Source organism: Anolis carolinensis, chromosome 2 (genome assembly GCF_035594765.1).
Source record: "Anolis carolinensis isolate JA03-04 chromosome 2, rAnoCar3.1.pri, whole genome shotgun sequence".
Classification (NCBI taxonomy): Eukaryota; Metazoa; Chordata; class Lepidosauria; order Squamata; family Dactyloidae; genus Anolis; species Anolis carolinensis.
The window spans coordinates 170,946,654-170,962,148 of NC_085842.1; the positions used below are offsets into that span (position 1 = coordinate 170,946,654).

The window sequence follows — 15,495 nt, forward strand, 5'->3', positions numbered from 1 at the left end:
ATTACTTGGCATTCTCAACCATAGAGCTGCTCTGGTGCCTCTGACCTAGCTTTTGAGGTTTCACAATAATGGTTTTGATTATTCACAAGCTTGTGCCACTGAGCCTATCTCACAAAGTTGGGGCTGCTGTGTGAATATGCACACACACACACACATACACACGCCATCCTTGCATATGGGATGTGTTCCTCATCCTGTGTGTCTATTTCACTCAGTACCTCCTCCGTCCTCTGACCAGGCAAAACAGACATATGTAACACAGCAAAAGAGCAAAGGCGTCAGGATGTGCAGGGTAAATGAAGTGGCCAAGGTGTGCAGGATCTGCTGTTCTTCCTCTTTCTCCTAGGACCCCCCCCCCCCCCCCCAGGGCAGCAGTGCTCACATCCTATTCACTTAAAGAATGGGAGGAAATAACAAAACATATACTAGATGCAATTAAAGCCTCCGTTGCCTTAGGATGGAAGGACTAAAAAAAATGGGATACAAAAATTTGGTATAAATATTTAGCTGACTACCTACTTCAAGACTATATTAGTGAGAGGAAAAGCTACTATAAGTTGGGCCAAACCAAAAAGACCTGAGAGGCAAAATGGAAGGGCCTCATTTCCAGGATAAAGGGGAAAGATAAATATAAGGAATTAAATAAGATTATCCTCATGATTGAACAACAGAAATAAGCGTAGTAAGAGTAATAAACTGTTCCCGGGGGAAGAGGGAGGGAGGGAGAAAGAGGGGGACGTATACATGCTCAATTATACTTGAATATTTATACCTAAGTATAATTGAGCATGTATACGTCCCGCTCTTAGTATTTTTGCACCCTCGTACTACGTAAGGATAAGTTCATAGGTGATAATGGGGAGGTGGCGGGATTGAGGAAAAATACTGGTATTTTGATTGTGGAATATCATGATTGCATGTTTCTATGTGTGTGTGTGTGTGTGTGTGTGTGTGTACCCCACAATAAAAAAACAAAAAAAAACCCTAGAGATATCCATTGTTTTCTCACTCATGGGGGTTAGGGGTGTCTATATAACCCCCAGGAATCCACACAACTGGTCAGATCATTTAGGTCGTAACAAAGGACACTGGTCCCTTCCTTGTGTTTTCAAGGACTATAGGTTTGTTGATACACTAACCAAGGGGAAGGTTTGCCTCCTGAAGGTTATCTCAAAGGTGTGTTGACTGTGGTATGACCTTTCCAGAGGCGTGCAGGGAGCCTGTTATAAAAAGCAGGTGAGCACAGTGCCCTCTTCCTAACAACTTGGCTTTCCAAGACAAGTTATGATGAGGTCTCTCTGGTCACTCGTGCTCCTTGCCTGCCTCCTGGTCACAGGACAAGGAGAGTACCTCTCACGATGTGAGGTGGCCCAGCAGCTCCAGCAATTGGGGATGGATGGCTATGCTGGCTACAGCCTGGCCAATTGTAAGTGGGATGAAATGCCATCGGTTGGCAAGCATTTATGGAAATGCCAGGTATTGCTTGTAAATAGCCAAGACTGAGCATTATGTTTTGGGGGAGTGTTGATCTTCCATATTTATCTGCCAAGGTATCAGGCCAGAGTTATGGAGGAAGGCAGACTCTGTCTTTCTAGAGTGGATTGGCAGCAGGAGCATCATGATTGTGAACCCAGTGACATCGTAATAGTATCTTCTGATTTGCTATATTTATAGTCAACCTTTCCTCCAATCAGGGTACCATTTCCTTCCCCTTCCCACTCCATCTTTATCTTCCTATATCTTCTGATCTTTTTGAAAATCCATATTTGTGTCATGTGCAGATATGGCCGGCTAAAATGGCCTAATAGTGTCTCCATACTTGGGCTAACTGGCCAAGGATTTTGGAATAGTCTCATGCTCTTAAAAGGGTGAGTCCCCAATGATAGCAAATTATGCTTCCTTCCCACCTCACTCTGTTACATTTGCCAGGGGTCTGCACGGCATTCCACGAGAGCAGCTTCAACACTCAGGCCATGCACTATGACAGTGATGGTAGCATTGACTTCGGCATCTTCCAGATCAACAGTCGCTACTGGTGCCAGTATGGCAACGAGAAAAGCTCCAACGCCTGCGGGATTCAATGCTCTGGTGAGAACTGGCTTCCAAGGACAGGACTTGGTCAAAGTCCAAATGGCACTCCAGAGATTCCTGGATGGCATATCCTGCCACCCGTCACTGTTGCTCCCATTGGCCATGGCTAAGCTAGTCTACAGGGCTAGTCACTACCTTAATCCTATCAAGGGGGGCACAAACATGTCTCTTCTCATTGTGGAACACTTTCACCAGTACTTTTGAGCAGCTCAGAGGTTGCATTCCCCAAAAGCTGAATTGTGGGATAGTAATGTGCTGGTAATGATGATGATGATGATGATGATGATAATAATAATAATAATAATAATAATAATAATAATAATAATAATAATAATACACTTGGGAAGTGTTTGACTTGTGATTTTGTGATATGAAATCCAGCATATCTATCTTGTTTGCTGTGTCATAATAAAATAATAATAATAATAATAATAATAATAATAATCTGCGCGCATCATCCGAAAATACATCACACAGTCCTAGACACTTGGGAAGTGTTCGACTTGTGATTTTGTGATATCAAATCCAGCATATCTATCTTGTTTGCTGTTTCATAATAAAATAATAATAATAATAATAATAATAATAATAACAACAACAACAACAACAACAACAACGTTATTCTTATATCCCGCCACCATCTCCCCAAAAGGACTCAGGGCGGCTTACAGGTGGCACAAGGTGCCTAAAAACAACATAAAAGTGGTAGGGCAATATGAAGAAGTTCCTCTTGTCTTCTGTAGATCTGGCCATCAACTGAACAGCTCCCCTCTTTTGAAATTCTCTCAAATCATCTATAGACAAGGAACAGCTACATGGGAATTTGGAGCTCTCCTAAGTATCAGATCATATGTTTTGTTTGAACATTGCATGAGGTTTGGGGGAGAAAGATTTCTCCACTATGAAGAGAAATTGATGTTCCCATATTAAAAGGATTAAAAGGCAATATCTTTCAGTGCATGCCAGCTTGGCAAATAAAGTGACAATTAGTATTACATATTTTCAGTGGCTTCCTTTCTACTGGCCCAATCCTATTCTTTCCAGCCTGAGATGTAATGGTTGGGATTTCTCTCCCTCATGCCCAATGTATATAATGTATATAATTCATACTTTCAAAGTTGTATGAGAGCCATTTCCTCCCCCCCCCTCTCTCTCTCTTTCTCACGCACACACACACTTTCACAATCGCATTTCCTTGGACTCACCATCAACACAAATTTTACAAGATTTCAAAATCCCTAAACTCTTCAAAATGTATTTATCAGAGGCATATTATGTATGGAAGGAGTGTGTGTGTGTGTGTGTATAATGAGCCATTGTCCTTCATTTAAGTTGTCTCAAAGCTCCCTTAAAAACTACTGTTCCATGCTTACTTTTCTGACTCCCAAATCTAGTAAAATCTTAGAAAGTGCATTTATGAGACACGTGATGATCCCTAGTTATACCTTGTACCCATATATACCTTCTGTATACAGAAAGTTCAAGTTGCACATAATATTGAAGAGATCTGGATTTGTCTTTTTTTCCCCTTGGTAGACCAATGATTTTGTTGCATTTCAGCCTGACATGCAGCTTTTAGAATTATAGGAATAATGCCAGGAATAAAAGGATATGAAATATAGTTTGGTCTTCTTGAGTCCTCTTTGTTAGCCTGAAACTATTCCAGTCCTATAACATTTTTATAAGGAACCTTGTCGCTCAGTATTCCACTTTCTTCTCTTGCAGAGCTGCTGACAAACAACCTCGCTGTAGACGCGGCTTGTGCTAAGATTGTGGTCTCAAATTCGTGGAATGGAATGGGTGCCTGGTAAGAGGGCATTGATCACGGGGGGGAGGATGATGGGGTACAAACTTATTTGCCTCATTCCTTTGAAGCATTACAAGCCATATACTGTAAAAATAGAATAACTTTAACATGAGTCATTCCCGGGCTGTGTCCTCAAGTGTCAGCACATCACAAGAAATACTTTGACCATTATTCGAAATAGGGCCAATATAGCTACATAAGCTTGACTCTTATTATAATGACAACTAGAATCAATGTTGGATGATGAATTTTGATATAGATAAATCCCATTTGAATCAATGGGATTTATCTACATGTCACCTCACCTTTCAACAACTAATTATGTTGGCTTAACTATAGTACACCCATCAATATTTCAAACTGGGTTGGCATCAATCTATGGATGAGGAACCTCCAGGAATCCCAGTCATCAGTTACCATGGTCAAACCATATAGGTTCAGGATTGCAGCTTCCCTGATTGAGTCAATTCGGCTATAATGTTGTCTTCTTCTTTTCCTACTCCCCTTAATTTTTTGTTCTTGGTGTTGTGTTTCTTCAAGTCATTTTGGACACATGGCATGTTCTCCCTGATCAGTCATTCAGTAATTCAAGCAGGAGGTGAGGGAAGAGGATTGAATGGGGAGAAGGAGGACATGGCCACTCACTTACTTGGGTAGAAGAAGGGGAAAGGGATTGGAGTAAGTGAGGAGAAAGGTTAAGTGGTGCACAAGTCTCCAAGCCACACAAAAGGAGCAGAACCAAGGGAGGTGACAAATAGACAGCCAATAAAGCCCTTTCCCACTGTCCTAATTCATCTTTTAGCCATTGACCCACACATCACACCATCTGCTTTCTATTCCATGTGAGTTTATGTCTATATGTTTGTCTGTCTGTCACACTCCTCATTCAGCAATGGGTCAAACATTTGGCCAGCTGAACTGCTGACCTGAAGGTTGGGTTGCTGACCTGAAGGTTGCTGGTTCGAATCCGCGAGATAACGGGGTGAGCTCCTGTCTGTCAGCTCTAGCTTGCAGGGACATGAGAGAAGCCTCCCAGCAGGATAGTAACACATCCAAGTGTCCCCTGGGCAATGTCTCTGTAGACGGCCAATACTCTCACACCAAAAGCAACCTGCAGTATGTTTTCAAGTCATTTCCGACACGATAAAAAAAACTTGGCAGGACAGGAAATGAAATTAGATGGGGGAATCATCCAATTGGAGTGCTGGTGGGTGGTAAGATTGACATTTTAAAAAAGGAAAGAATGAATACATACACACACACACACACACACACACACACACATGCATGAATGCCAGGAAGAAGAAAAAACTGCAGCCACTGTGGTCCTATGACCTAAAATAATCTGATCTGGCTTTCAAAACCATTTTTATTTGGGATTTTAAAAGGTTGAGTGTGATCTTAATGGGATCAAACCAGTATGGGGTACTGAAGACCAGAGCTATGATATAGCCTTTGTGAAGATTCATTCCAAATGATAGCAACAATGAGATGTGCTGAAAATAATGCCTTAAATTAAAACGTCAATGTTCATTCAAAAACAAAACCCCCAATTAAGTTGTTTTCACCTGTTCTTTGTTCGCAGGGTGGCATGGAGGTTGCATTGCCAAGGCCAAGACCTTTCTAGTTATGTTGAAGGATGTGGTGTGTAGAGAAACATCATTATCTCAAGATCCTGGAAATGTGGTTGTCTCTCACTTACCATCTGACAAAAAGCTCTAATTAAACTTTAAAATGAATGCTTTAAACACAATGGTTTATCTGACAGTTTTATTTTAGTCCTTACATTTGCATGGAGGCCACGTAGGCAGGAGGATTCTGAAAACAGTAATGTTTTTCTCTAAATTCTGGACAGGAACATATTTGAAAGTATTATAGCAAAGGATTTTGAGCAATAGAACCCTTTGGCCCTGCCATCTTGTACAAAACAGGCATGAAGCCTAGATTTCGGAGCAACCTAGAATTACACCCTCTCTGGCATTTCACAGATGAAAAGTGAGACATGTAGTTAAGCAAGGAACATAAGTGGGTGATGTCACATTGCTTTACTCCATTCTACAGGCATACTTTTTAAATTGCTTTGCCATAATTACACAATTGTGCTATGGAGAGGATGGAAAACAGCATGCTGCAATTATGCAATTACGCAAAACAGAAGTACCCCCATTTGCTGCACAACTGTGCATTTGTGGCTTTAAAAGTAGAAATGAAACAGTGCACATAAGCTATGTAGACTGGGCACAGGATGTCAAATGATGCATTGCAGAAGACTTCAAAGTAGCATCACAGAACTATAGAAAGAAGGCATGGAAGCAATTGCTTCCATAGTGGTATGTTTCCATTTGCTTAAACAACACAATTGCAGTGAGACGTCATGCTGGTGTGATAAAGCCCCTAGACCAATGGCTTCCAGAATTAGATCCTCTAAGTCAGGGGTTCTTGAACTTTTTCAGCTACAGAGCCCTTTTTGAAGCAAAAGTTTCTTGTGGATCTCCAAGAAACGTTTATATATTATATTATATATTTTATATAATGTGTGTGTGTATATATCAGGCATGGGCAATATTTTGGACACATTGTTTTTTTTAAATTTGACAGATGGGCTGGGCCAGTGGCAGATGGATGGAAAGTGTTTGTGTGAACTAATTGAAAAAAAAAAACATGAACAAATTCCTATGCAGGAGAAGGAAAGAAAAAGGGAGAGAAGGAAGAAAGCACGGTACCCCTAAGTATGCCTTGCAAAGCCCCAAGGGCTCCACAGAGCACACGTTAAGAACCACTGCTCTAAGTGTTCAACTGCCAGAAGTCGTGGTCAATTTGGACAATCAGAAATTCTTGGAAGTGAAGTCCAAAATATCTGGTGAATCAATGTTTGGACTTAGGCGATCCCTCGTTGTCCAAGTATGATGGTCTTCCAAGTTCTTCAAAGACACCAGTGTGTGAGTTTTTGTAATGTGTGGTATCTCAATCTGTTGCAGCCTTCTTCCGCCTTCACAGCCGTTGTAACATGTACCATGTTATCTTCCACCTGATCCGCCATTGAGGTCTTTGGATTGTGCATAGTCTGGAACCTCCCCTGCAGGCCTCCCTGGGAGTGCATGACTCTGGTGGTTAAGCCTGCAGGTTCATTGGAATACGCAAGCCCCCTCTCCACAACAAGGTGACAGTCCATCGAGGGGGCTTTCCCTGGGCTTTAAATGTTGTTCACTTCTGTTCTGCTCTAAAATGCCATTGGTCATCTCTCTTTTAAACACAGGCTGCTGTTTCACAGCAATAATAGAATTCAGAAAAAATCACGCAGAGTACATCACCCAGTAGAAAATAAATAGTTTTATTCACTCTTACAATAATACGGTTTTATACTATATTAAACAAGAAGGCACATCTCAGAGACTTCGGGCTCTTCCATATTACACGGTTATGGAACTTAAATTCCCATAGTGGATTTCTGGGATTAGCAGGTTGGTGGGCCACGAGCTGTCTAGTAGAAAGTTCTGAATGCTCCCCCCTAAATGACAAATCCCAGGATTCCATAAAATGGAACCATCACAATTGAATTGCAACAATTGATCTATAATTGTGTAGTGTGCAAAGACCCAAGGATAATTAAAGTGGTATGAATATAACATAGTGTGTATATAACCATAAACAAGGTGTTAATTTTGGGTTTCCAGATTGCAACCTAGAGATTCTCACATTGTATTTAAGCTTATTGCTGAATTGATAAAGAGGGCAGCTATCACTTCTGCATATACCCCTTATTTTTTCTCTCCCATTTTTGATCATGCTCAGGAAACTATGGGCTAAAGTAGACATGAGCTGGACAATTTTTTTCGTGATAGGAGCGACTTGAGAAACTGCAAGTGGCTTCTGGTGTGAGAGAATCAGCTGCCTGCAAGGAAGTTGCCTAGGAAACACCCGGATGTTTTGATGTTTTGGCCATCCTTGTAGGAGGCTTCTCTCATGTTCCCACGTGGAGCTGGAGCTGACAGAGAGGAGCTCATCTGCACTCTCCCCAGGTTGGATTCAAACTGGCAACCTTCAAGTCAGCAACCCAACCTTCAAGTCAGAAGGCCTGCCAGGACAAGGGTTTAACCCACTGTGCCACCGGGGGATCAGTGTGACTTCCAATATACAACAAGGTCAGTTGACCTGGCGCCTACAAATCTCACTGGTAATCTGTAGAAGACATATATTCTTGGCTGAAAGTCCAATTCCAAACTGAAAAGCATTCAGTACATGACCGTTGATCGTCCTACTGTTCCCAGAAGCCTTTTGGACAGTCTCATCAGTGTAGCAGTGGTTTGCGGTTAGATGTTTTTCAGATATTGAGAAAAATAAGTTGAGAAAAACAGTGACCAGGTGTGTCTGAATTAGCCATCCCCAGCCTATAATTAGCTCAGATACCTTCCAAAATGATCTCGATTCATTGGGTTAGAGGAACCGAAAAGCAGCTGAGGTTCCATGATGTGGCCGCATGTCCGTCTATTGGATCCGCTCAGCTGTTATGTTGTTTGCCAGTTGAGAGAGGCAGGCTGAGTGGAGTAGGTGACGTGTCACTAGACCAGTGGTCCTGCCATACTCCATCTTGCCATGAGCCAGACAAGATCTCCATTTCATGAAAGATTTGCTCAGTCAGACTCCATTTTGACACCAGCAACTTAGAGATGGCTCACTCATATTTCAATGCCTTTTTTAATCAGGCATGTACTTTGAAAGCTAATATTTGTTGGGAAACTACCAAAAAAGTTAAAATTCACCCAGTCGTAAGCATTTGAGTTAATCCTGTAGGCAGTAACTTCTAAATTCATTAATTTAGCCCAAATTACTGTTTCTCAAATTGGCACCTCTGGTCAGGACAGTGCTGTTCTTGGAAATGAGGAGATTAGCTGATTTTGTGTTTCTAACATCAAGGAAGTTTTGATTCTGCACAAATAGCAATTTTTCCAAATAGCAAGACTAGAAATGTCTAAGTTAGAGTGAAACCAAGCACAGAACTGGACACACATACGTACCAACCATCCAGAAAAAAATAAATATTTTTAATATATGACAAAGGAACTCAAATCCATGTATATATACTACAAACATACACAAGTGTACAAACATACACAAGCCAGTGTAATAAGCCTAGACTGCTGAAAATGTGACACCGAGCAAACTGAATCTATGTTCACTAAAAAAAATGTAATGGAAAGAAATAGTGAGATTTATCCACTGGAGTTGAGCTCCAGAACCCCCTGTAGAAATCAAAATGTGAGGATGTTCAAGTTTCATTATCTGCAATGTTATAGTTAAATGGAATGCCAAAAGTTCCCCAGTTCTACCCCCAAGAATTTACTGTTATAAAACACATAAGTTGAATAAGGAAAGAACAAGAATGAATCAAGAGGAGTAGTTGAATTTGCTGAAGGTGCATTTGGCAGTAAGTAGAAATAATGACGTGTTCTCTCTCCATCTAAAAAAAAACCTGCTTTGGATTCCCTTCTTCTACCCTTGTTGTAAGGATTCTAATAAAACGTTTCCAAATGAAACGTTCTCTTCATATTTGCAAACTGAATAAGATAAATAATTACATCCATACTCAAAATGATCTGACATAACGGACCTCCATCTCTGTTGTTGATGACGTGGACAAATTAGTGGCAGCATTGTAGCCATAATCCTTTTGGGGAGCTAAATTCTCCTTGCTTCGGATAGCAATTTTTCCTCATCCTTTTTGCATATACCCACCTCTAGCCGACTGCTGAGCCATTTCTGAGAAATTCAGAACACTGATAGACTAGTATGCAAATACTTGCAAAATGGCCATGGTGGCCATAAAGCTAGTTGTGCCGTGTGTGTTTGTGTAAGAAGGGTTGGATGCACATGAAAAGGCCTTTCCTCTGAAGTGTGAAGCTGTTTTGTCACAGATCCCACACTGAAGACAAAAACTATGAGTTCCCCAACGATCTTGCTGTGCCTCTTGCTGGCTCTCTCCATCCGTGGTGAGTATCTGCAGGCCTAGATAACAAGTTGACAAAGGCCACTGAAAATGGCTGGGGAAGGAACAGCTTGTGGTTAAGAACTATAAACTGGGGTGGGCAATCACACCATGTCTGAATGCCAGTTTTCTTCCCCTGGCACCCAAGCCGTCTGCCTGAACTACCAGTAATGCCCACCATGTCACAATAGTTCCGAAAGACTGGAATTTTAGGTTGAATGAAAGGGACGATTTACAGCAGTGGTTCTTAACCTATGGGTCACCAGATGTTTTGGCCTTCAACTCCTAGAAATCCTAACAGCTGGTAAACTGGCTGGGATTTCTGGGAGTTGTAGGCTAAAACACCTAGGGACCCACAGGTTGAGAACCACAGATCTATAATTTGTTGAATTGCTGCTCCTGAAAACCTACAAAAGAGAGAGAGAGAGAGAAAGAGAGAGAGAGAGAGAGAGAGATCAAATTTGAAAATAGCAATTGCAGTAAAAATGTGAATAAAAGTTACTGTTGTTGACTGCCATCAACTTGGGGTCATCTATGCTGTAGAATGAATGCAGTTTGGCATCACTTTAACTTCCATGGCACAATGGGTTAAACCCTTGTTAAACCCTGCTGACCTGAAGGTTGGGTTGCTGACTTGAAGGTTGCCGGTTCAAAACAAACCCAAAGAGAGTGCAGATGAGCTCCCTCTATCAGCTCCAGCTCCATGCAGGAATCTGAGCGAAGCCTCCCACCAGGTTGGTAAAAACATCAAAATATTAGAGCGTCTCCTGGGCAACGTCCTTGTAGACGCCCAATTCTCTCATACCAAAAGAGACACGTTGTTTCTCAAGTTGCTCCTGGCACACAAAAAAAAAACCTTCCATGGCTCAACGCTATGGAATTAATGGGAGCTGTAGTTTCACAAGGTATTTAGCTTTCTCTGCCAAAGAATGCTGATGCTTAACCAAACTATAACTCCCATGATTCCATAACATTGAGCTTGTTCCACAGCCTTGGGGGCAATACAGAAAAGACTCTGCTTGTGCAAGTTGGGGTCGAAGTAAGAACATCCTTTCACAGTGAAGGGGGGGTTTATTAGGAGGAATGTTCTGCTTCACATATAATGTGAATTCATTTGAGATGTCAACTCTAGCTGCAAGGTTACTGTAGTAGAGAATTTTTTAATTAAAAAAACCGCAAATATGGGATATCAATCAGCCTTTATTTCTTAGCACTCTGCAGAATGGAGGAAGAAGCCCTTGGGGAAAAAATATCTAAAGTGCAATTTTTTCTAAAGTATAGCAATATGAACAAGAATGTGTAACCTTGAGTGTTTACATAAAAGCTCTGTTGATTGGTTGTGGGACAACAACCCTATTTTTATACGTATTCATCTAGAAATCAAAATAAAAGTAGGTATATATTCTTCTTTGTAATGAAAACCTTGTACTCATATTTATGTCTTTTTCTAATTAGGCTGTACCAGACTGAATTCATTATGAGTTCTTTCAGGCTCTTTGCTCATACATTTTTGCACTTTCTTTATTGCCTTGACCAATTGAGAAAACCGCTTTCTCTTTGGTTCTTACTTTGCCAAATGGGAACCTCATGGATCACCCAGTTTAGCCTTCTTTTTATCACTGGAGCGGTACCTACTGATCTACTCACATTTGCATGTTTTTGAACTGCTAGGTTGGCAGAGCCTGTGGCTAACAGAGGGAGCTCACCCCGCTTCCCAGATTTGAACCACTGACCTTTCAGTCAGCAAGTTCCGCAGCTCAGCAGTTTAACCTGCTGCGCTGCCGGGGTTCCAGAATACTCTATAAACATGTTTCAAAGTAATCTTCATAAAACAACTCTAAAATACAATTTCAAGAGTTTTAAATGGACCATGTAGTTTTGGCTGCCTGATGAAAACTTTAAAAGAGCCTGACTTTGGGCCCTTCCACACAGCCATATAACCCAAAATATCAAGGCAGATAATCCACAATATCTGCTTTGAACTGTATTATCCATGCTGCCATATAATCCAGTTCAATGTGGATTTTATACAGCTGTGTGGAAGGGGTCTTCCTTGGGTTGGGAGCCCCAGAATGGTGCTGCTGCTACAGATGAGGATCCTGGAGTAAAGAAAGAAAGAAAAATCCAAATTCCTAGGGAAGCTCTCATCAGGTCCCGTCTTTGTTACTTGCTGCTGGGCTCAGCTAACTTTGATAAGTACAGTAGTGTTCAATGTTCTAGAGCCCTTTCACACAGCCACATAATCCAGAATATCAAGGCCGAATAACCCACTATATCTACTTTGAACTGGGTTATGCGAATCCACACTGCCATATATCCCAGTTCAAAGCAGATATTGTGGGATGCTATTCAGCTGTGTGGAAGGGCCCAGAGAGAGTCCTGTTATGTGTACATAGCAATCTAACTTCACAAAGTATTTAAACACTCCTCTACAATCTCAATTTTTGGGCAGGCTCATGTGAGAGGAGGCAGTTCATTGAATATCCTGGCCCGAGCTCAAGGCAAGGTGCTGGTTTCTGAGCAAAACAACTTAATGTTTGCTTTAGTAAATCGAAACTAGCACCTTGTCTTGATATTGGAATGAAATTGGAATCCAACGCAGGTTTTGTAATACCAGTGTTATATGATCTCTAGATGCTTACATTTTTTTCCCAGGTGGCTCTTTCCAACCTGTTCCTGCCCAGCCGTCACAAGCCTCATTTGCTGAGGGGGCAACTGCCATCCTAAATTGCCCACTGGAGAAGGGCAAGATCCAAGACTACCATGTTTTCTGGTTCCAGCAAAAGCCCTCCGCTGCACCAGCTTGGGTGCTGAAACATGCCAATGACAATAGGATAGATCGAGGCTCTCAGTTTGACACTCGCTTTGTGCCCATCCGAGATGCTGGTGCCAATGCCTACGTGCTGCAGATCCAGGGAGTGCGCACAGAAGACAGTGCAATGTACTGGTGCGTAGCTGAAGGGAACTATTTCAGTACTTTCGTCTCAGGGAGTGGGACACAGCTCAGCATCAGAGGAGGTGAGTGACAATTATTACATTATAAATATTGAGATGATGTATTATGACCTGTTAGGATCATAACCTATTGGGGATTATGACCTGTTAGGATCATAACCTATTGGGTAGCAGAATTTCAGAAGTGTTCCTTGAGTTTATTGGGTAATGGAAGATCACTGGGCACATAAGTATTGCTGTTTCTATTCGATGCTCTCAGCAGAAAAAGATTCAATCAGACCTCTTTTAAAATAACATATTTGTTTGACCCATGGGTAATCTTGGGCAGATAAATTCTCTCAGCCTCAGAGAAAAGTAAATGATAAACCTCCTCTGAAGAAATCTTGCCAGGTAAATCACAGGAAATACTTGCCATAAATTAGAGTAAACTTGGGCAGGATCTACACTGTCCTATATCCCAGGATCAGATCCCAGATTATCTGCTTTGAACTGGATTATATGATGGTGTAGATTATATAATTCAGTTCAAAGCAGATAATGTGGATTATCTGCTTTGATAATCTGGATTATATGGCAGTGTAGAAGGGGCCTGAGTCCACACTTCAATATAATCCAGTTCAAAGTAGATAATGTGGAGCAGTGTAGGGCACTGCTCTATATCGCAGATTCTGATCCCAGATTATTTTTTTATCCCTGATTATTTGGAAGTGTAGACTCAGGTAATCCAGTTCAAATCAGATAACCTGGGATCAGATCCTGGGATTTTGGGCAATGTAGATCCAGCCTAGATGGGGTTTTGAAGGCACATAACAAGAGATGTGTGTTTGTGAGTGATTGGGAAGAATCTATGGTAACTGGCAGCCAAGGAGATATAAATATCTCAGAACAAAAACAGTTTGAACCATTTGGCTTGAATAGTTTTAAACGTCAGGCTCTCATTTTGGTCCCTCAGATTTACCAGACCAATTTTGCTGACAGATTTTACACTCAATCCTAATTGTTGCTGCTTAGTGTGAAGGAGGAACAAAAAGTCAAGAGATGGGAAATGGAGATCAGGTCACTTTAGCAAACGGTGGTCCATCCACACTATAGAATCGTAGCACTATGATTCCACTTTAACTGCCATTGCTGCATTTTTTTTAGAAATGCCCATTCTTCCCCTGCCAGTCCAAAGGAGAAAACCATGGTAGTTAAAGTGAAGTAATGCCATAGTACAATAGTAGTGTGAAAAGGCAGAAAACATAAAGAAAGACTATCAATTCCATTTCTGGTTTCCAAAAGCCAGAGTGCTTATGGCTCATATTACAAAAGCCATGCTTCAGTCAGCCACACGTGAATAGTATTGCAGGTAGCCATTTAGGCCAGCCAACTGTTCTCCTGTGTCCCTCCACATTTTGTCACAAAAATCTGGTCCCAGCACTGAATCCTAGGACAAGTAGAGCTCAAGAAGCCATAACATTATGGAGGGAATGGCAAAATTCATGGACCCAAAGTGATCCAATCACACCACCTTGCTTTCATTTTTATCAGGAGCATCGGTAAAGGCACCGGCATCAGTCACCCTCTTGTCCGATGTTTCCCAAACATCCAATGCTCCTACGGTCCATGCCTTGTGCGCAGTTGAGCAATTCTACCCAGGGATCCTGGAGATGAAATGGAGCGTGGCTGGAAAAGAGATCACTGAAGGAGTGACCCCTGGCCAAGTGATCTTGAACAAGGATGGCTCTTACAGCGCCCGCAGTATCCTGAACATCTCCCGAGACCTCCTCAACTCTGGAAAACCTGTCAAGTGCATCATACGCCATGAATCCTCAGGTGCGGAGCATGAACAGAGCCTGGAACAATGCCAGGGAGTGTAACCGGAACATATCTCATACCTTGAATTTTTGTCTATTTGAGACCCGCGCAGAACTGTATACCTTCACACCCTTATTACTTAATAAAGTTGCTTTCACATCACCATGGTGTTTGATTTCCATTATATGACAAATTCTGCACTGCCATGAATGGAAACTAGCTGGTTTTTACTTCTCAGAATGTGCCCTGTCAGTGACTAATTCCAATATTGCACGAGGAGGGTAAAATTTGGCTCTCCAGATGTTGTTGGGTAACTAGTCCTATAATCCCTGTGTCATTGAAAGATTAGGTCCAGGATACCTGTAGGCCAAATTTTCCTATCCTTGTGCTTTAGAGAATAGTAATGGTGCTTACCACGTTTAGTAGCTGAGTAGGGCCCTATCTACACTGCCATATACAATCCAGATTATCTGTTTTGAATTGGATTATATGGCAGTCCAGTTCAAAGCAGATACTGTGGATTATCTGCTTTGATAATCTGAATTATATGGCAGTGTAGAAATGGCCTCTAACCCTAGCGAAAGTGGAAACTCTACTGTAAATGTTAATCTAGATTCTAAAGCTAATTGTGTGCAATGGTTTGGGTGCTGGACCTGAACTCTGAGCATCCAGGAATCAAATCCCCATTCAGCCATGAAAACCGACTGGGGCCCCATCTACACTATAATATAATCTGGTTTCTGAATCCAGATTATCTGCTTTGAACTGGATTGTGTGGCAGTGTAGACTCATATAATTCAGTTCAAAGCAGATAATCTGGATTCAGAAACTGAAATATATGGCAGTGTAGATCCCACCTGGG

General features: G+C 41.6%; 2 protein-coding genes across 2 annotated transcripts; both read left to right on the top strand.

Moving 5' to 3' along the window:
* The first annotated feature begins 405 nt into the window (after positions 1-405).
* On the top strand, positions 406-5,156 carry LOC100555087 (lysozyme C-1-like). The gene is made up of 3 exons (XM_062969293.1): positions 406-1,426; positions 1,930-2,088; positions 3,817-5,156. Exons 1-3 carry the CDS (start codon positions 1,285-1,287, stop codon positions 3,900-3,902), a joined length of 387 nt encoding a protein of 128 aa, XP_062825363.1. The 5' UTR covers positions 406-1,284; the 3' UTR covers positions 3,903-5,156.
* Positions 5,157-9,730: 4,574 nt separating this feature from the next.
* Positions 9,731-14,796, top strand: LOC100558620 (T cell receptor alpha chain MC.7.G5). The gene is made up of 3 exons (XM_003224482.4): positions 9,731-9,885; positions 12,537-12,899; positions 14,367-14,796. Exons 1-3 carry the CDS (start codon positions 9,834-9,836, stop codon positions 14,693-14,695), a joined length of 744 nt encoding a protein of 247 aa, XP_003224530.2. The 5' UTR covers positions 9,731-9,833; the 3' UTR covers positions 14,696-14,796.
* The last annotated feature ends 699 nt before the right edge of the window (positions 14,797-15,495 follow it).

Bases quoted from the DNA above. Each gene is read 5' to 3' on its own strand.
- LOC100555087 (XM_062969293.1), top strand. From the start codon at position 1,285: ATGATGAGGTCTCTCTGGTCACTCGTGCTCCTTGCCTGCCTCCTGGTC. The intron at 1,427-1,929 runs GTAAGTGGGATG...TACATTTGCCAG, and splicing joins TGGCTACAGCCTGGCCAATT to GGGTCTGCACGGCATTCCAC. The intron at 2,089-3,816 runs GTGAGAACTGGC...CTTCTCTTGCAG, and splicing joins CTGCGGGATTCAATGCTCTG to AGCTGCTGACAAACAACCTC.
- LOC100558620 (XM_003224482.4), top strand. From the start codon at position 9,834: ATGAGTTCCCCAACGATCTTGCTGTGCCTCTTGCTGGCTCTCTCCATC. The intron at 9,886-12,536 runs GTGAGTATCTGC...TTTTTTTCCCAG, and splicing joins GCTGGCTCTCTCCATCCGTG to GTGGCTCTTTCCAACCTGTT. The intron at 12,900-14,366 runs GTGAGTGACAAT...CATTTTTATCAG, and splicing joins ACAGCTCAGCATCAGAGGAG to GAGCATCGGTAAAGGCACCG.